This window comes from Fringilla coelebs, assembly GCF_963513975.1.
Source record: "Fringilla coelebs genome assembly, chromosome: 1".
NCBI classification, from domain to species: Eukaryota; Metazoa; Chordata; class Aves; order Passeriformes; family Fringillidae; genus Fringilla; species Fringilla coelebs.
In genome coordinates, this window is record NC_140028.1 from 118,437,838 (window position 1) to 118,459,579 (window position 21,742).

Sequence of the window (21,742 nt, forward strand, 5' to 3'; positions counted from 1 at the left end):
AAAAACGCAAGAGAAAAAGCCTACAAACGTGACAGTGGACAATTAAAACCAGCATCTAAAACAGCAGGTAGGGCAAAACAAGCAAGAGCTGTGGAGGCAGTGTAGTCAGTAATGTGACAGTGCCAGCTCTGGTCAAAGAAAATGTTTGTCAATAATGAGAGACAACTAAAACATCTAAACCTTAAATAAAGGATGTATAAAGCATCAAGAAAGAGCAGAAACCACTGGAAATATAACAAAATTCTCCAAATATTATTTCAATATTAACAATAACCAAAATTCTGGTGTAAACAAATACAGATTTTTCAGGAAAGAGGACACAAAAGGTGAAGCTAGCTGCCTAATGCAGTATGTGCGTCATGTCAGAGATAACTGAGAATAGGAGAGAAAAACACAGCTTGTTTGTGGTTGGTAAATCATCTGAGGAAGGATGATGAATGTTCTTACTACCCATATGGCACCACAAGACTTTCCAAGCAGGGGAAAATGAAGGGAGAGATGATGACTGGGTCCCCATCCAGCCACAAATCTGCCACTCCTTTGAAGGAAACCTAGGCAGTAGATTGGTGCTCACAACAGTCTGGAAGGGCACAGCCCTTGAGTAAGGGGCCTCAAAGGGCATGAGTCTGTTAAAATACCCTTCTGGGACCACTGATGATAAAAAAAAGTGGACCAAGAACAGGGGAGACCTGCTTGCAAGCAACATACTCTGTAGCTTCCTTCCACTTAACCACAAGCTGCTGACCACAAGAGTTCTATAAGGAGATTCCTGTAACCATTAGAATTAAGCTATTTAAATGAATTCAGCTCCTCAAAGACTGCATCCTTTCCAAAAGCAGAACTGACAGAAAAAAGTAATATTGCCACTAAGATGCCAGAACAGTCTAACAAACTACAACGTCGTAACTTTTTATTAAAAGAATGAGGTTCTTTTGGAACAAAGTAAAACATGGAAGTTGACCAGAAATCTCAGTGTAAGCTGACCAGCACGTCTTCCTTGACACTGAGAAGGATTATAAAAGCCATCTATCCAATTGTAGCTCAGCATGAAATCTGAAACCCCAGAGGAATTTGGAACTTGATTCCAAGATCAATCCACTATTACTAGTCTAGAATTATGCCAGGAATTAATGATTTTACATTTGCAGCAGAAACAGTTTGCCCAGCAGGCAAGAGCATTGCTTTACAAAGAATTCTCAAACTAGCAGCTAAAGCCTCCACCAGGAATGTGCCAAGAAAAGCAGTAGCAACAAAAAGGAGGAGCTTATTAAAATAATAAACTCAGTTTCCAGCACATCACAAACAGGAGTACCATAGAGAAAAACATTGTCATCCTTCTTGTATTTTCATTATATATGCATCAGGTGTGGTTTCACTCATGCACTGTCAAATACAAAAAAAAATAATCCAAATAATCCCCCCTTCCAGTTTAAGGAAAAATCTAACAAGTCTCAACAACAAAGTAGATGTCTTCTTTTATTTTAACTATTTTAAACTGCTTGTTTCTAAACAGGCTAGGGAGATCTGCTACCTGACAGTTTTGGTTCTGTTCACAAGAGAGTGCTGACCTCTCATTTAAAGCTTTTTAATTATGGGAGACCTTACCACAGTGCAAGACTCTACCTGCACAGTCATTTGCAAGATCAGAGCCACTTCTGTGTTTCTGCTGTGTAGCATAGGACAAGACTAATTAATTCTTGGCACCTGGTCTGCCTGGGCAAACATAGCACTCTCTCAGCCTTCTAGCAAGCTGAGCTTCAAATGCTTCCCATGTTTCGAAGGGTCACTCTCCAGCCAACTTTTCTGAGGGAACCCACATGAGGGGACCTGCCAAATTGCTTCCTGGCAGCTTATGAAAGCATTGTTTCAACAGAATGACAGGACCAGCACTTGACAATTCCACCTACACCCAGCTCAGTACTGATTAACCATGATCTCAGTCTCCATGGCACAAAGTTCTGCAGTCTGAGCCTGCCAGGTTGAAAAGGTCATCGAGCAATGTGTGTACTTAGATAGGCTGAGTCTACCCCGACCTTGTTTCTCAGCTCCCAGCTAGGGAAGTAGTGCAAAAGTTGTTATGGATCTCTTCCTGGCACTACAGCCACCACCTAGTCCTGGCTTTAGTCCCAAGTAGTGAGGCCTTTTAGTGTTAGCAGAGGCTGGTGCCTGCTCTGCACCTGCTTGAAGCTACCACCACATACAATGGCAGGGAACAGAACAAAAACCAGCATGGCAGGAGCAACTTTCTTCTAAATCTGTGTTCCGAGTGCTCATTTCAAACATCACCAGGCATCAATGCCACTGCACCCAAGAAACACTCTGCCCCTAATGCTAGCACCACTAGCTATCAAATAATATAAAATCTTGTATACTAAAGGGTTCAATTGCTCCTGTCTCAAATGGAGCAGAGGGGTTATTCACTAGGGTGTACTTAAGGTTTTCCAGTGTGGGTTGCTAGATTTCTGTACCTGAATACAAAAAAAAATGCAACAAAATAAGTAGGATCATTTGTACCTGCTGAGCTTTTCTGTAGGTATTTAACTTTCTGACACCCACATTTTAAATGTAAATTCTGACTATTCTTGTACTAAAAGAAATCATGCAGTAACAAAAGCCACTGAAATGAAGGCAGTATAAAATTTAAACTACTCTAAAAGTGTTTCCCAGCAGTCCAGAAAGATCACAAGTCAGTGAAAATACCCTGAGACTGGCTTCAAAAGCTAATTTTCGACTTCATTTTTTGATTTCTAAAATTTTGTGATTCAAAGTCCTATGACAGCCTCTGCATCAATGAAAAGAAAGGGAAAACTCTTACATAAACAAGAAAATCTGAGGGCCTGGCATTGCAATAAAAATGTCAAACAGCACAAGGTTGAAAACATTGCCATGGGAGCTGGTGACACTAGCCCTGCTTATTCTCTGTCTACCATACCAGAGTCCTGAAAATGACAAGGGATACCATGAGTAGTGGCAACAAAAATTTCAGCAGGTAACAACCTATACACATCACAATTTAATCTCTCTAAGAATGCTAGGCTATTTCTCATACTCAGTTAACTGTGCAGAAGCTACTGATCATTCTAAAAAGCCTTTTAGCATCCACACAAAATTATGGTTAACCCAAGAGAGAGCAACAAGAAACTGGCATCTCTTGCACTCTCAACTTCCAGCCATTCAGAGAAGTCCTATTCAAGCATTGCTATAATTTTGAGTTCTCTTTTAATTAAAAGGCTAAAAGTACAATATTAATTGACAGATGGAATTTAATATGTAGCCACTGTATACATTAGAGATGGGGTACTGACTTTTAAGGGCATTATTACTTTGTGATTAGAATGGTAGATTAACCTGTTAGTTGTCTGCAGCTAGGCTGCTTCTGGGCTTGATCATTTACAGCTGGTAAATCTACTCTGCAATTTCCATACTTGTACATTATACAGATGAAAAACAAAGAGAAAGAATGCTCTTCAAATGCGTTCCATTGCATTCAGACACGTAGAACACGTGACATTATGAAGAAATCTGCAAAACAGAACTCATTCTCTAAATACATTTGAAATGGTGACATAAGAGTTCTCAAAGTAAAGCATTCAAGAAGATTAGCAGCTAGGAACTATATGCAATCCATCCCCCTGTACCTGTCCAGATGAAACAGAGCAATGACAGCCCAGTATTTATGTTTTCTTTTCATCTTCCCACATTTCACAGCTCCCACTTACCCTTTCTGTATTTCTTGACCAGAAGAGTAGAAAGCTACAGCAGCACTTTGGGACACCACAGCTATGCAATCCAAATTTTCCCACAGCTGAAAATTAAGTCAAACCACACAAAGATACAGCATTTTTTTTTTCTACATGACTGACTCTCACTTCTTTATGAAAGCAGACTGGTCTGATATATGATATATTATTAAAACACTATAAATCAGTATCCTTAATTTTGTCTGGAACAAAGCACTCAATTTCAGCTGTGCTTTGTCCAGCCCTTAGCACAGTCTGTATCATCAGTCAGTCGCCAACAAGATTACCAAGCCTGCACTTTCTCTCACTCTGGTGTGTTTTACCTATCAGCAATAAATATTGTGCTTTAGTATCTCCCTAGGCTCCATGACAAAGTATTAAATATGATCTTACAGCTCAGATAAAATTTTAATAAACACATTCCTAACTATTTTGCTATTGGCACCATGCACAATGCTGTTCTTTCAGTATTACACTTGCATGTCTAGGGGTCTGAATAAAAACTTGAGAGATTACTTTAATTTTTACAATAAATAATTAGCAAGCATGACCAAAAATTTATGCATATGAGTGCTCACATGGGCACATTCATTCATACTATATTTGGTAAGACCAAATCAAAATACCATAAATCATCATTATCTTCAGCCAAGATGTTTTACATATGCTGTTTGTTCTCTTTCCAAAGAACAGTAGTGCTAAATGTCATAGGAGCAAAACCAACTCCCACACAACTTCAGATGAACACTGTAGCTCTCTGAATTTCTTGTGAAGCTGAAGGAAACAGCTCAACAAGGTTTTCAATCTAACAACTGCATGAAGGAGGGGAAAAAACATTCCCCCCAAGGAAAACGATCAGGTGATGTTTTTCTCAACCTTGGAAATCCTTCTGTGTAAATCAGGATTTTATCATAACATATTATCCTGAGGAATTGCTTTTCTGAGTTTTCTATTACAGAGTAGAAAATAAGACGAGAATAAAAAACTTTGTAAACACTGACATGTTTATCTAAAACAGTAATTATGTTTTTAATTTTTTAAATTTTTAACTAAATAAGGATGAGGTAATTATTATGCTTAATCCACATGCTATTCTAGTATTCACCATTGTTTCAAGGTTCACATTTCTATCACCAAAGTAAGCATATTACTTTCTCCTTCTGTTATCCTTGTTTCCAGTGTGCCACAAGGCAGCAAATAAACACCTGGTGTTACTTTATGAGCTTTAATCGTCTGATCCATTATGATTTTGGGGGTTAATTTCTATGCTAAGACCTTATTCATAACAATTCTAAAGAGAACAGAAGTATTTTCTTAAACTCCACAAACACATGAATCATTAAACAAACATCTCTGAGTAAGGCACAACCCAGCAGGGCTGCTACACATCCACACTTCCTCCAATATTAACATTTTAATAGGTGATGACTGATCTTAACATTATAAATTCATATATACAGAGGCCACACAGCAGTAAGCAGCCTTCACTGCATGTAATAAGTGAACAGGGTTTATCAAAGCAAAATTCTCTCTTGATCCTTTTCTTGGGAAATTAAGTAGAGAAAAATTTTAATCTATCGCAGTGGTGATACCTACTCCAGAAAATGTGACAAGCCAAAACTAACCTGGTTGCCTCATATGCCAAGCTTAAAGGCAGGAGTGGTAAAAGAAATAGAGTGGGAATAAAATTAAATTTTTTGTGAGCAGAAAGCTTTAAAAAAACCCCAAAACTACCACCCTCTTCCCCAAGATCACCAACAAAAACTCTATTAAAAAACCCCACCTTACATGGCACACCCATAAACTAAAAGAGCTTTAGAAAAAGCCTCCTGTCTAAGTGTGCTTTGTTAAGGTGTAAAGGAAAATGGAGCATGATGAGAATTGAATTCTGTAATCCAGCGCCAGAAAATACATCAGGGCATAGTTCTATTCTGCCTACTCACCCCTCTCATCTCTATGACCCCCCCAGAAGGTAGGCATTTGAAGACATGGTCAATTAATCTAATTAGCTGTATTTGCATTTTGACTCAGCCACCTGCATCTGCTACAGCAGACATCCCACCATTCCCTCCTGAGAAATCCAGGAATTTGTTTCAAGTTTGGTCTAACAGCCAGTAGCTTTTTGGCTATTGGGCACAGGTGGCTCCTAACATGTCTTAAATACTGTCTCCAAATCACTTTGTATTGTCTTGTAACAACTTTTGTGAACAAAATTCAGTACAAGTACTTACAGAATATCAGCAAGTCCAAAAGTCTTAGAAAACAGTAGGGACAAGGCCTAAAAAACACTAGGAAGGAAGTTTCATCTGCCTTAATGAATCAAGAGGACAAAATTTATGTGCCAACAGTGATTAGAATTCCCATGAGGGACACCAAAATTATTCGGGATCAAGGCTCAAAATATTTGCAAAGAAAATGTGCAGAGAAAAAGACAATGTGGTGACTACTTCTGCTAAAGATCTCTTGATAATGAAAGCAAGAGGAAAATATGGTTCTCATCCATAACTAGAAAAGCAAGACAAGTCTGTGATACCCCTGCAAGAGCATAATGAAAAACTACAGGATTCTAAAACCCCTACCTACACACGGACACTTTTCTTTCAACATAAATCACATAAATTAAACTAGTGGCTCACCCACGTATTAATAGTAAAATTAAAACCTAACTTTTAATTGCTGACATGCAAATCTTACTCTGATTTAATCATACCAGTATAATAAAAATCACTGTGCTGTTTACTTTGGAACTTTTCCAGCTGTTGGCCAAATAATAGCTTACTTGCTTTGAAGGTTTTCCTTAAAGCTATATGCCTGTAAAAATTTTTCCTTCTCCCATCCCCTAACTGTAGATCTAGCAGCTGTAACAACAGCTGGGCAGATTAGCAACAGTAAAAGACAAATGCCCATTTCTAGAAAAGGGCTTTCCAGTAAAAGAAAACAGGGTCTGCAGCAAGTTTCTGAAGACTCCCCAACTACAAGGTTTTACTCTGTAACCTGGCACCAGCTGGAGAGCTGCCTCTTACTCTGTGCTTCTGCTGAACTCACCAGGCAGATTCCTTATCCTGTCTCTCATTCAGTTTTGACAGGGAAAAGTAATTTTCCTGTTGCAGGAAAAAAAAATGTCCTGCCACGCTATTTTATTACTTGTGTTGATTCATATACTCTTTTTAGTATCAAGACTTATTAAAAGCAAAGCTTCACTATCAGACAATAACTAGAAACACATCTAGTATGTATCATGTCACCAAGATGGAGCTGACTCTAAATTCTGCATGTCTTATACAGAGATCACCCCATTTGAAACAGAATGATCCAACTACAATACGAAAACAAGCCTTCTTGTATCAAAACCCTATCATGGGAGTGGATTTAGTTGTCAGAAAAGGGAAGGGGAAACAAAAAATCCTAAACTTGTTCATAATGATCCTTAGGGGTCTTTTTAGCTTTCTCAAGTCATTTATAATTGGTGTATGTTAGAGGAGTCTAAAAATGTCTCTAGATACTTTACTGATCTAAATTTATTAGGATAAGAACATTTGTAGCTTCTGTTGACTTTAATTGCAGTTGTGAGCACTAAGCTGCTCACAATATGCAGCCCACTTATTTCAGCATCTAAGTATAGGTTGTGTACCAGCCCAGAATTTCCAATTGGAAACACTTCTCCTGGTGCCAAAGTTGAATCTGAATGCTGAAAAGAATCAAACACTGCTTATTTAATTTGCTGTCTTTATCCTCCTCCTCTTCATCTCCACAACTCATGGGGAGTTTTACAAAATTGTTCAGCCTGTAAAGTAGCAGAAAGAAACTTGCAAAGAAACCTGCTTCTGGGAAAAAACATAAAATAAGAGAATTATGAACAATATAAAAAAGAAAATGCGACCAACCTTCCTGGGAACAAAACAGGTAGAGATGCCAGGGAATGAAAGAGAGAAATGTAGTTTTTAAAAAAAAACAAACCTGAAGGACATTTGAAGTATTTTAAGTACCATGTACTGTTTTGCTACACAGTCTAACATTTTCTGCAAATAACCACAGCAGTGATAGAAAAATATATGAAAAAAATCAGGAGAGATTTTATGACTTGAACACAACCATGCCAGGTTCTGCTCTTACAGAAAAAGTCTAAGAATTTCAACGCAGAAATAGGTTATGACCAACCGATCACAGAATTCAAGGAATTACTTAAACAGATTTTACCACAGGTACAATAATTGATTGTGAAGGTATGAAAATGTAATACCCTGAAAGTTCACCCAGAGCATCCTCCTCCTATTGCAAACATGCTGGCAAGGCACATGTTCTACTTCCTGACATACACAGTAATGATCTGCTACAAGCTGTAATTGTTCCTGCACATGTACAAAAGAATATTGTGCTGTATCCCCAGGAAGACACCATGTGCTAGAAAGGGCAAAATGTACAGCTGAACACTGAGTCTTAATAGGAGCTGTAGGAAAAAGGATGAAGAAATTAATACTTACCATCTGTACATTACCAATACAAAAATGAATTCCCTTTGGCTAGAAAAGTATTCACAAATGCTAAATTCTCACCATATGCACTCTAATCATCTCAAAACCTTTTGATCATGCACTCCTAGCAGTAACAAAATTTTTGAGCATGCACCCCAAAACACATAGGTTTATTTCTTTATAAAGTATACACATGTATGACTGCAGTTGCAGTACTTTCATCCCACATACCAATGGATCATATCACACACCCCACTTTGGAGATCACTGCTGTAATGAGCAGAGCCAGTGCCAGCAAAACAAACATCTGCCCCAGATATTTGCTATGAATATTCATGCCAAAATCCTGTTGGCTCTGAGCTGGCTACTCAGAGCTAAGCTTTTGCACACAGAAATGAAAAGTCAGTCTTACCAGTGGTGGTGGTGGCGGTGGAGGGGGCCCTCCGGAAGGTGGTGGTGGAGGGGGCCCTCCAGAAGGTGGTGGAGGTGGTGGAGGAGGAGGTGGTGGCGGCGGCGGTGGCACAGGCATCTGCTCGGATTTCTAGCTTCACGCAGTTGTGAAGAATATTGCCAGTCTATGTCCTTGAGGAGAAGGAAGGGAGGAAAAGGAAAAGTGGAAGAATAAGAAGAAAACACAGAGAGGAATGTGTTTATACACTGCAAGCTGAAGATTGGCCAAAATATCTAGCTCTCTGCTCTCTAGCAGACTGAAGACTTTTATACTGCACTCTTTCCAAAAGTACAGCACGAGCAGCCTCATTACAGTTATGATGACAACATGCATCTAAAGAGCAAGCTCATGGATCTGGACTAGTGCCACGAGTACCAAATGCATAGATGCTAGCCGGTCCAACTATTACATCTTGCCTTAACCTAGCCCATAGCCCTGAAATACAATTCTGCAGAGAACAAATCACAGTTGACTACATGTAGACACTCCTGCTGGGACAAAAACTCCGTTGACTTTAAGCCAGAGATTTGTTGCTCCAAGGAGAGAGTAAGGGACTTTTTAAGTCCCTCATGATTTGATAATAAATAAATAAATAATTCTGCAAATTAACCCTTCAATTACCAAATTATATAATATCAAGGATCAGACATCTCAAGTGTTAAACTCAAGTAGTCTTCCTGCCATAATTAAATGTTAATTTTCACAATTCTTTAGTAATACAATTATATCTTCCAACAAAAGCTATAAACTTTTCTTTTAAAAAAAAGTCTTTTGTAGAATGACAGTGCATCACTCACTGATTTTCATACCTAACCATGCTCTTAGCATGACTCAGTCATCATTAAAGTTAACAAGAAACCCCTGTATTTCATTAGCAACATTGCAAATGAAAGTACTAGGCAGTGCCAAAGAGAAGCCTATGCAAGCCATGCTTGAAATCTTCCTTTGATAGTGACACGTGGATAAAGGCTCCAAACACATCTAATTTTACATCCTGTTCTACATCCATCATGTCACAATTATTTTCTGAGACTATTCACAATGTCATATGAAACTGTGTCAAAACCCCTACAATAACACAAGAAATGTCATATGCTTTGTCTTTTCTTTCTGCAAGGCTTTATCTTAACAAGAAATTACATTGGTTTCTCACATTTACTCTTTACACCTCTCTCTCGGTCATAATTTGTTTCCCTGACTCCTGAAAGGTCTTAGAAACATTTTTCACATTTTAATTTTTTACTAGAAATTGATGTTAAGTTAAAAAGACCACAATTCCCAGAACCTATTCCCCTTCCTTCTCCCTTCATTTTTAAAAACAGGCACTCCATGCTTTTCCAGAATCATCTGTGTTGGGAGGAGGCATGACAGTTAAATCTGGAAAAGTTCAAGAGAGAAGATAGCATAGAAATGAGGCAAATTACAATCTTGAGTGGAATATCTGGCTGTTTTGCTGAAGGGTTAGATTGGAAGAGGCACTGTAATTAAAACGTACATGCACACTTGTTCACTTCCTACCTAGTGTACATGAATAATATCTCCATAATGTCTGAGTATTTTTCTCCTTTTCCATCTTGTAAAATACTTAATGAGAGATCAGTCAAAAATTAAACATGCAGAGCCTCTGAAACACTCACTTTCTCTCTTGAGAGATTGCTATGCAAAGGGCTGGCTGATCAAAGCACCCTGATCTGTAACAGAATTGGTTACAATCACTTTAATAATCTCCTAATGACGCTTTCCAAGAAAGCTGGCATCACAGCATCTCCATCATTCCACCCTCATTGTTGCCCTATTCAAAAACCTATCATCAGAAGATATCTTTTTTCCTCAATTAAGCCATTCAAAAACACGGACATAAGGAGAATGAGTCTTCCCAGCTAATAATATGTTTCGGGTTAGTATCTTCCCACCCTGCAATACAGGCCTTTTGTCTTCATTAAGGATTTAGAATGGAAAATATGCTCTTAGTCAAATTAGGAAAAAAAAATACAGCCCACGCTCCTATGGCAGACCACATGAGTGGCAGCAGGAGGTAGAGCACATTGGAGGCAAGGAGCAGTGGGAGAAAGGAAATGGGAATCAGCTCCTGCTATTTAAAAGTCACAATCTGAAATGCCATCAGATGACTTTTCTAGCTGCCTCTCCACCAGTCCCTGCCCTAGCACTTCTCCAAATGAGGCAGCCTAAATTCAAGGACTAGAAACTGTGCAGAAACTACAACCCAAAATTCAATGAAGAGGAAGGGTTCACTGTGCATCCCACTCCCATATACTCCTGTCCAGGGGCATTGGGGAAAAATGCATTCTGTGAGGCTGTAACACACAGCCCTTGAATGAAATACCGGAGACACCATATAGCTTCCCTTCCATGTTGTTTCAAACCCTCTACAAATGAACCACCTTCCAGAAAATCCTGCTGACATGTCTTCTTTAGTCTCTTACCACAAATCTGGAGGCTCAATGTCCTGACCTTGGCATGCTTTTTGTGTACACATTAAAATTCATGGTTTTTATACCGGAACTATTACAGGATAATGCCTACACAATGAAGAACAATCTTCCATACAGAGGCTCTATTTGTTCAAGTGGGCTTTTGTCTGATAAGGACAGGAATCTTCAAAATATTTGGCTCTTAACATTTAGTCATAACTGTACAATCTACCCTTTTTAATATGTAGGATTTGGTATGATAACCTCTTTTGTATTACTGCAGCAATAAATATCACGTGGACTGTACTGAAAGAAAATTATGGAGAAGACTGCAACACTTTCAATATATCAACACACATTACTTGGAGGTCTCTGTTCCTTGGTTAAAGGCTGTATTTCATTTGCCTCTCCCCTCACTATATTATATATATACACACACAAACATGTATACATACATACATATAAAAACTCCATGGTCAGTAATTTCACACAATAGCTTCAGAACGTGCCAAGTTTATGGATTTCCACATAACAATCAAAATAAACTGAATTAAAACCAAAAAAAGGAGGATCATATTGATCAGTTCCAGTGTCTGGTAAGAGCCAGGTAAGAGGGAAATGCTACAATGGATCCTTAAGGCACATGTGCCCTTTCTCCACTCCTCTAAATATGCATACCTATAATTGGAAGAGAGGGGTCTGAACTATCCCTGAGGGACAGAAATAAAAAGATACAGTTCAAAAGGCTGGCAAGGTGGAGGGGAGAAGCCTATATGTTTAACCTCAGTTTCCTAAGGCAAGAAGCAATGTAAGTCTTACCTTGACTTAAATATCACAGAATCGAGCCAAACAATTGTAGAATTTATTGGGGGGAAAAAAAAAAAGAAAAAAAAAGAAAAAAAAAGAGAAGCAAATCCAAAACCCTGCCGTTTCTAGTCCACTTCCCTACCAAAGCAAGGTTGCACATTTTTTTCTAGCGCTTTCTGAAGTCTAATTTTAGGTGTCCCAAATAATGTGGCTTTTATTATTTCCCTCGGGAAGCTCTTTCCCAGTCAAATAACTCTTTTAGTTCAGATTGCCTGACATGCAGCCTAATTTCTTCTTCTCCTAGTTTTATCCCATTTGCAGTCCACTGCAGATGACTACCTTGTTCCAAGCAAAATAGTTTCTCCTACTGCTCAGCATCAGCTTTGTGGAATATAAGCATTGTAATTCAAAAGTACATCTTATACTTTTTGTATAGTACTTATACAAAAGGACTTTGATACTTTTTGAGTTGTTTTACTTCTCATAAGGCAGTGAACTTTTCATCAGTTAGAGAACATTATTACTCTGATCTCAAAACAATTGGTCCTCTTTTGTTCTGTTGGTAAGGATAATTTTGAACCTGGTAATTTCAGGTGTCACAGATTGTTCTTTGCGTGTTCTCACTGCATGTGCTTGAAAAGCAGCTGGGTTTAAGAACAAGTCTGCAGTCATCAATGTAAGAACTCAAGCTCCAGATTTCTGAAGGTCCAAATAAAGTCTTCACCCAGACTTTAATTTGAAGTGTCAGACAAGACAGAGGAGGTGCAGATCTTTCTTCTTCATGAACTGCTCTCTCAATCTTGTGCTGGATTTGCCTGTGGGAAACTCAAAACCTCTGCCTAAGCTTTTCTGTAGCTTTGGTCTCACTTTATTCAGCTACCAGATATGCACAAACTCTGATCCAAGTGCTTCCCAAAGGTCTCCTCCTGAACTATCACTGCCATAGCCTCAGTGCAGGGCTCACACTAAAAGAAAATCCTGCTGGGAGCAGAGATCCACACTAAGAAACAATGGATTTTGGACAGCAGCTCACATGTCTCCTGCCACATTGATATTCAGCAGAACCACGACAGGTATGCTTGCAAAAACTATTCTAAAATACCTTCACCCATCAAGGAAAGGGAAGGCACAAAACAGCTGTACCTTTAATTTAGTACAATGTATAGAAGGGGAAAAGACAGAGGTGGAAAAAAAATCACAATTATTTAAATGTGCATAATATGCATTTATACACTAAAACTTCTCTAAATAGAGGTATATTTTAAATGGCCAGTGTCCCTAGCTCTTTAGGTGGTATAGTCATTAACATGAAGCAACACAGTTGGAATTGAAAAAATCTGAAAAAATCTGACAAATGTGACCCTTATAACCAAATTGAAGAAAGGACTGCAAAATAACAGATTAATTACTATTGGATTTGCAATCACTGCAGTTGCACGCTCTGAAGTAGGTAATTCACCTTTGGGGAAATGTACAGGTTTTCTTCCTTCAAAGGAAAGCTGAGAGAAATATTTCAAAGGTGTGCAGGGGAGCTTATCTATAGTATTTGTCTTACTTTCTTGATTAAAAACTTAAGAAAAAGAGTAGACCACAACCTGTTTTTATCTTTTAAACAACTATTATATAATCAAATATGATTTTCTGATTAACTGTACTGTTCTGAATTATAGCTTTTAAGTCCTTATATTTCAACAGAAAAGTAAAATAATTTCAAAATTACCTATGAAAAAACAGCATCAATAAGCATCTGCTCAACTTTCATGATCTCAAAAGTAGACAATCAGCATATTTTTTTAGCTAGCAAATTGCCCATTTGCTCCTGTGAAACATGATTGAAGAACAGCTGAAATCACTAGTATGAGATCTCCACAGATCTTTTAAAGACAGTACAACACATGCAGATACAGGGAGATTAAAAACAGAGAACAACAGATGTGTGTTACACAGATAAACTTTCCTGCTATCACTATCACACAACTAACTGGAAAATACTTGGAAAAAGCTTTTGTTTGGAATGAGCTGGTCTAGATTCTAATTTTAAGATAATCAAACCATTTAATATTTTAGCATTGGATGCTACATTTTTTTCTTTTTTTTAGAGCGTGAACGGCTTTTTGTGTTTAGAGAACCCAACAAAAAAGAATCAAAGTAGAGCCTCTGAATATCCTGTCTCTTTTTCACCCTACAATGATTACCCTATTCACAAAATAATTGATAGTCTCCGCTGCATTTGAGACACTTAAGCAGAAGTGTCAAACTGTTAGAATCTTCATTTACAGCAGGAAGGCAAATACCCATCTTACTATATATGTATTAAGATTTCCACATGTATATTCCCACAGCTAAGAAGACTCCAGCCTTTTACCACCTAACAGTTGTATATCAGAATTGTGTACAACTTGAGAGAAATTTCTGCTCTCAGTCACCACTTACATCACTGCAATTTAAGGCAGAATCCGACTTTTTCAATTCCATTGGAATGTGCAAACTTTAAGGAAGGACTCTTTCTCCATTAAATACCTAATGAAACACTTCTAAGCAGCATTTGTCTTCTACAGGGTCTGTAGGACTGTCTCACAGCATGTAACAGTATCCTGAATTTAAGCCAAGGACTGTAAGTTCCCCTCAGCTTGGACTATTTCCACCAGGCTTAATGCAGTTAAGGGCTGCTTCCCCTTTCTGCCTGAAAAAAGCCCAGCATGACTCTTATTCTGTCAGATGCCTGATAAAATTGCCACAAACTGTCCAGGGCTGACCCAGCAGAGACTACAGGAATTTGAAGACGCCTTGCTTCCATGTGTGCTGTGGGCAGATCTCTGCTGGGTTCCTGGTGGAGCTGAGGCCAGAAATTACAGTGCTATGTCTTGACAAACCTCCCTTCAGAGGCAAAGCTGCACAGATGACTTCACATCCCTACACATGACTATTTCAGGGTGTAGCTTCCTCTGCTCCATGGGGATCTGTCAGAGAAGACTGATTGTAAGGGAGCAGAATAAGAGAATTCATCATCCTCTTTTAAATAAGGACTAAGAAAAAAGAACACCACCTACCAAGAAGAAATATGTTGTGCCTGTAGTAGTGTTAACCTGAAGTTAGAGAGCTCAAAGACAAATGAGGTAAATTAGAAGTAATTAGGACTTGCACAAAGGCATAACTTTTCAAAGGAAACAATTTATACAAAGGGTTTCCTTGAAATTAATACCGCATCATCCACACAAAGACAGACATGGCTTGTTTCACTGCCAGCTATACAAACAATGGTGAATTTGATATACAGCCATTAGCAAAGTTAATCATTGGCCTACACTAAAGAAAGTGCAGCTCAGTAGACATTCAAGGTCACAGCCACATTCTGAAGACAACTGTTTACTCTTACACTCCTCAAGAGCATCAGTGTGAGCAGTGCTTGATCTCTCTCTGTAGAGGTAATTTGATGTTTCAGGTTAACATCTGCAAATTTTGCAGCCTCTGCTAAGAAGCTAATTGTATGTTTTCATATAATTATTAATGATCTATTCCTTTATAGTTATTCATATATTTATTATCATTTTTTTATACAGAGTTGTTTGAAAAGTATACTTGTTCACGGAATGGTTTCTACAAAAAAAATCCCAAACTTTGTTTAACCTATTCCCTTAACAGAAGAAAGTTTTGCTTTCCAATTAAGTAGCTAGCATCAAAATGGAAAATGCAAACAAGGCAGTATTCAGCATCTTGCTCTTCTATATTTGCTACAGACAGCTCAAACCTTGTTTTAAATGGCCAGTCAAGTGAAAAGAATTTACAAATATGGGTATTGGAAGACTAGAGGACTTTAAAAATCCAGTTCTTAAATAATTTTGAAATTTCCACATTCAACCACATGATATTTTATCAGAGGTCCAATTTTCACAGCTTTACTACTTGAAAAGATAAATTTGTAGAAACCTGCATGTGTGTCATGTCAGGCTGATAGCTATCAGCTTAAAAAACAGTCTAATACTGACAATGCAAGAAAAAGAAATTTTGCAATTCAACATGCACCATGCTTTCCTGCAACACAGTTTGAGGCCCCAGCATGGACTATGGTCACTGTATGTGCTAAGGAGAATTGCCTTTCACAAGGGTTGTAAAACACAATGATCTGGTCACCTGCAGGAATAAGTTGTCAGGGAAATTCTCACCTCAAAGAAAGAATGGGAAACTTTGATTCCAGTTTTCAGTGAAATGGTGGTTACTTAATTTCCATTCCAGTGGTAAAAATGTTAGCCCTAATGGCGTAAAAAATTAAACTATAACTTCTGAACATTCATTCTCACTTTCATGCCCTTTTCTGTCAATCCTGTTGAAGCTGCTGTCCCATTTCAGTGACGTAATTGATAGCTTCATCTCAGATGTTCTTTACACCAGAGTAAAGCTTCCACACTTAAAAGTACATAACTATAAACTCCTATGTTATTAAGAAAGCATTGCTATGCTACCATAACATTGCATTTTTGTTATTTTAACTAACTCGTTCTGAAAAAATAATATGCACAATGTTCTTATTCTCCCTTAAGTGCCAAAGCTGAGATCAAACTGCCTATGTGAATAAAGGTGTAAATATCTTTCTTGTACAGAAAATTGTTAGCTGTTTTTAAAGGAAGTGCACAAAGTACCTAGCTCCAATCTTACATCCATTTACTCAGGACAATGATTTTACTTTGTCCAATGAACAACAAATTGTAGTCATTTGCAACTGCAACAAAAAAAAAATCCTGATAAAAGATGTTTCGATTTGTAGGCCTAGTTCTCAGTTGCTAATAAAACAAAGTGCTGAGAAAAAAACAATATGAGTTTATTAAATTGAAGTTTCAGCCCTTTGACTTATTAAAGGTCTTCAGTGGTAATTCCTTGGGAAAGGCATTATATTTAGAGAGGAAATGGTGATTGATACCTACCTGTACACATGGCATAAGCAACAAACATCAGGGATTCAAAAATAGTCAACTAGCTTTGCTGCCTGATGAAGAAGGAAAATTATTCTAGTGATTAAATGGCAATAGAAATTTTTTTGCATTTGTATCTATCATAGGCCCAAAGGAGAAAAGTGGTTTTCTTTGAACAGCTCCCAAGTATACTTGCAGAGCAATCAGAATCTGCTACCATCAGGCCAAGCAGGTTAAAGATGAGGACTCACTTGTTTCCATGAATTCTGGTGTCAAGTTTTATGCTGGCTATGGACTTCAGCTTTCACATTAACCAGCCTGGATCTGGCCCATCCTCTTTCTTTATTTCACTTTGTGAATATTTCTCCCCTTTCTTAGTGGTTTACCAGTCTCTCCATTCTCACTCTCCACTTTCTTTGCCCTTGTCACCATTCACTGCACCTTTTGCCTGCTGTTGTTGCAAGGCAAGGCAAGAAGAGGCATTTCATTTAAAAGGTAGAGCTGTCTGCCCTGGGGAAAGAAACACTGAACATGGAGCAAAAGTAACTCTGCATGATGACACTAAAGGTTCAGCACAGGCTACTGGTACTGAGAAAAACAGAAGAAATGCAGAGCAAGGCTGACCTAGCTCTGAAAAAAACCAGAAAATGTGATTCTAGGAGATATGAGGATGTACATCCTGACTAGAACTGGCATTTTTTTAGTGCAAATGTACAAAGCTCCATCTGATAGATTGGATAAAAGATTGAAATATTGGAGAAAAACAAACAGGTCAAACAGTCTGGGCAGAGGAAAGGAGCAAAGTAACCATAGCATACTCATTGTGCAGCTACTCCAGGCCTTTGCAGCTCTTGGTACAGTCTGTTCAGAGCAAGCCCAAGTACCCCCACATGGGACTGCATAATTTATCCTACTGTTAAGTCAATGTAAACTCATGATCACTTGATCCAAGGATATTTTGTACAATCCGCTTTTGCATAATTTCCTTGCTACTTAGTCATTTCAAGGCTAAAAAAGGCTTTCATTCTGCATTAAATGCCCTGTTAGGCCCCACATCTATCACTCACACAGTACCTTACAGAGATAGTCCCCACCCCCTCTGCCAATTTACTAATCTAGGGGCTAATCCATCTCTTATTTTTATAATGCCAAATTTTCCTGTGTTTTCAGTAGAAGTGAGATCAGTTCTTTAGGGTTTAACTCTGAAAATCCTCCAGGATGTATGATCTGCAGCAACAGAAGTACCATCACTAAAATGTTAAGCTGTTCACACTCTCACAACTGACCAATAAAAGCAAATTTCTGTTCAAATCCCAGGCAGAATTTGACAGATATCTTTTGCAGTAATTTACATATCCCCAAGAGAAGCAAACATTCCCTCTGAAAATAAATTGCTAAAACCCCAGTCTGTTTTCCTGGTATATAAGCCTGGCTTGCCTTTTATGCTTCTCATGACTTTATGTCTCTACTCAACTAACACAGCAGATCTACAGATTTTGAACAGATATAGCATTATTTATTTTCTTCTTTAGCATATAAAAATGTGTAACTGACTTGGACAAAAGCCAAAAACCTGCCAGGACTATTTTACACACATCAGTAGTGCTGCTGCATACATATTTTTCTCTCACACAAAACTATGCCAGTTAGGAAAGCAGTAACATAATAGCTTTAAAACAATAGGGTACAAAAGAGGAACAAAGGACCCCAAGACCTCCTTTGTGATTGCAGTACCATATTCTGTCCTCCTTTTTTTTTTTTTTTTGTTACTTATAATGAAAAAAGGAAAACATGATATAGTAACCAGAAGTTAAATGGCACAGCAGTCATTTACAGACCTGTGCATGGCTCGTGAAAGGCACCAACACAAAAGGGTTACTATCTCTAAACCTATTCATTCACTTCCTTCATTTTACCCCTCTCTTATGAATGAAGCAGGAGCACTGTAATTTCTAGCCAACACATCCATTTGTCAAGGCAGGCACGGCAGTTGCCACCAGGGTAAATGGAGGGTATAGAATGTCCATTACACAGAAGCTGCAGAGCAGACACTGTTTAGTTTTCTTAGACACTTGTAAGAGCAGGGTCAGGACTGAGCAAGCGCTTTCATGCTGAATTTTCTGTTCTTATGCTTAGAGAACTTAATCATGTAGGAACTTTTGGCCCAGTTTCCCCCCACTTTTCACTTTAGCACTTACCCTGTAGCTACAGCATAGCTGCTATGCTGCTTCTGCTCTGCCTGGGCTGGCTGCAGAGTGCCACCATTCGCAGCACAGAGAGTTATCTATCTATTTGTAACAACAGGGAAAGATGACACAGGGTCAATGCAAAGAAGAATTAGGCTCTCCATGCATGATCTTATTTGAGAGAGAGATATTTCTGGTAGTGAAATCCGTTTCAGCTGTTGTTTCAATTACCATGGCATGAAAACATGCTTTTTGCATCTTGTGAAAATCCTTTAGCTGTTTTACATTCTTTCAAAGCAATCAAAAGGCAGATTTACAGCTGTCCTGCCTGTAATACTGAATGAGTTCACTTCACGATACTCAGAAGTCAAACTAAGGTGGGCGTATTCAAAAAAATACAATTTTGTCTGAAAATACAGTTTCTTTCCAATCTGGAAGCCCCAAGGATATTTTATTCTGTTTGCAAATATAGCACTCTTTATATCTCTGTTCATCCTGGCTAGGAAGCCACCAGACAACCCTGATGCAGAATGACCACAGATAAAAAAGCAACTGTGAAGTACCATTAAGGTTTTGCTACTATATGCCCGTTTTCAGAAAGCTTCAGTGTCTCAAAGACAGTAACTACTTTGTGTAAGAACACAGACTAATTGAGGAAGACCTATTAGAACAGCGTTAAAGGCAGTCCAGAAAGCTGCATCTCAAAACTGCATAGCAGGCACTGGTAACAGTGTAATTTGAGTACTAAAGACTTCTAGATAAAAGACTTTACTGGGTATCTCACTTGATTGCTATGTTTATTTAGATACTCATTTCATATACACTCTGAAGAAGATGGGAAGTTTTATTCTGGTGCAGCAGAGCCTAGCATCATTTTCCCCAGAGCTTCAACTTTTCATCTGTGATCTCATTTATTAGAACTTAAATGAACTGCATAAAATACTGACATAATAATGCAGCAGATGCTCACACACATGCAGGATCCGTAACTTACAGGGCAAGAAAGCTGAGCTGAGCCTGTCCAGTCTCACCTACTTTGCTTGACTGAACAGTCACAGAGCACATAGAAAAGCTACCACAAAAGCAAATGTGTCTGAAAAAATAAAGTCATTATTATAGGTGAGTTATGACTTATAATAAAGAGATTTCATATCAGTCTTTTCCCTGTTTTGCTTCTTTTTTGGAGCTAAAATATGTTAAAATATTACTAGTAAACTTTTTAATACTTAACATAAGTTAAATTTTTTAAAGATGTAAAATAGTAAATTGTATTATTCTACTTTGGAGTTCTCAACATCTGTCTCTTAAAATGTGCAAATATTTTTCAATTTGTTATGACTAAGATATTATTTTCTGTTCAAGGTCTTCTTTTCAGAGTACATTGAGTTTCACAAAATACAGACCTCATCAACCAATCAAATTACTAAGTATAAAGATAATAATGGTAATAACTATTAGCATCTGGCTATATCCTGTTAGGACATTCAACAAACAGTGCTGACTTTTCTGGTGTGACTGCTGAGATGTGACAGTGCTATGTTTTGATTTTTTAGATTTAGAAATCCAACTATCTATGTACTTTCTGCAAGTTCAGATTTAGTAGTCATTATGTACAGACTCCAAACATTGACTGTTCATTCCCCTGCTGCAGTAACAGAAATTGAGATGTTACAGGATCTTTATTTCTTCTCATAGGTGCGGAAGGGGTGAGAGGAAAAAAGAGGAAGCTGCTTTGTATTATACTACATGATTTGATAAATACAGTCATATGTTGCCCTTTCCAGTGCAGTACAATCACAGAATCTGAATTTCAAGTGCATCTCAATTATTTTCAGGCATAGATCCAAACCAGCAATAACTTGAGCACTGCAGCTAATGAATTAAACATTGCATCTGCCCCTAAGCAACGAAAGTCTGTATGCAAAGCTGGTCAAACTATTTATACACCCCTGTCTCTAGAGAATATATATCCTTTATTAAAAAAGACAAAAAAAGTTTCATACTTCAACTGCAATCCCCATTCCATAACCTGCATCTTCTCCAGGAAAAACATCAACTCCCACAGCATTCTTTCTGGTTATGAGTCTTACCCAGATTTTGCCATCATTATCTACAGCAAAACAGCCAAAGCAGTCAATCAATTAAAAAACCACACTTACGCAATCTGCTTTAAGGGTCCCACACTGAGCTCCTCATATGTTATCTTGCACATGGAAGCCGGTACCTGACAGCAAAGCAGCCTCAAAGTTTCCACTGCACGCAGGGCAATGTCCCGTACGAGCCGCGGGCGGCAGCAGCGCCTGCACCGCCTGCGCATTCCAGCCGGGACACTGCTTTGGGTCACAGGTTCACGCAGTGAACGGGAACCATCCCCACGCACACAAGTGTCTAACAAGTGTCCCAGCTCCGACTGCCATCACGCAGTAAACTTGCATTCATTTCCTTGATCATGTGCCCTATGGCTTGTCCTTCAGTACAAAGCACGCGAACTGAAGATGTTAACAGAGATTGTACAAACACACGTTGTGAAATAAACAGGAACTTGCACCGCATACACAGATGGAGAAACTGCAAACACTGATTGTATCAGGAAGCAGTTCGACGACTTGATTCATGCAGCGAGCACAGTAACAGGTATCACTGCTATCGCAGTTTCAGCAATATGTCACTGTCTGAATCAGCAGGAGCACTTGCAGACTTTAGCCGATAAATCCTGACCGCCCCAAGACTGTTCTTTGAGGAAATCA

At 38.4% G+C, this 21,742-nt stretch overlaps 1 protein-coding gene across 1 annotated transcript in view; it reads right to left on the reverse strand.

Annotated features, from left to right (window-relative positions):
* Positions 1 to 21,258, reverse strand: part of WIPF3 (WAS/WASL interacting protein family member 3) — a 36,504-nt gene extending 15,246 nt beyond the window's left edge. The window contains exons 1-2 of the mRNA XM_084210055.1: positions 21,155 to 21,258; positions 8,625 to 8,794 (exon numbers count right to left, since the gene is read on the reverse strand). Coding sequence (XP_084066181.1) covers positions 8,625 to 8,741 — 117 coding nt within the window. The 5' untranslated portion in view covers positions 8,742 to 8,794; positions 21,155 to 21,258. The remainder of the gene's footprint in view (positions 1 to 8,624; positions 8,795 to 21,154) is intronic.
* Between the last annotated feature and the right edge of the window lie 484 nt (positions 21,259 to 21,742).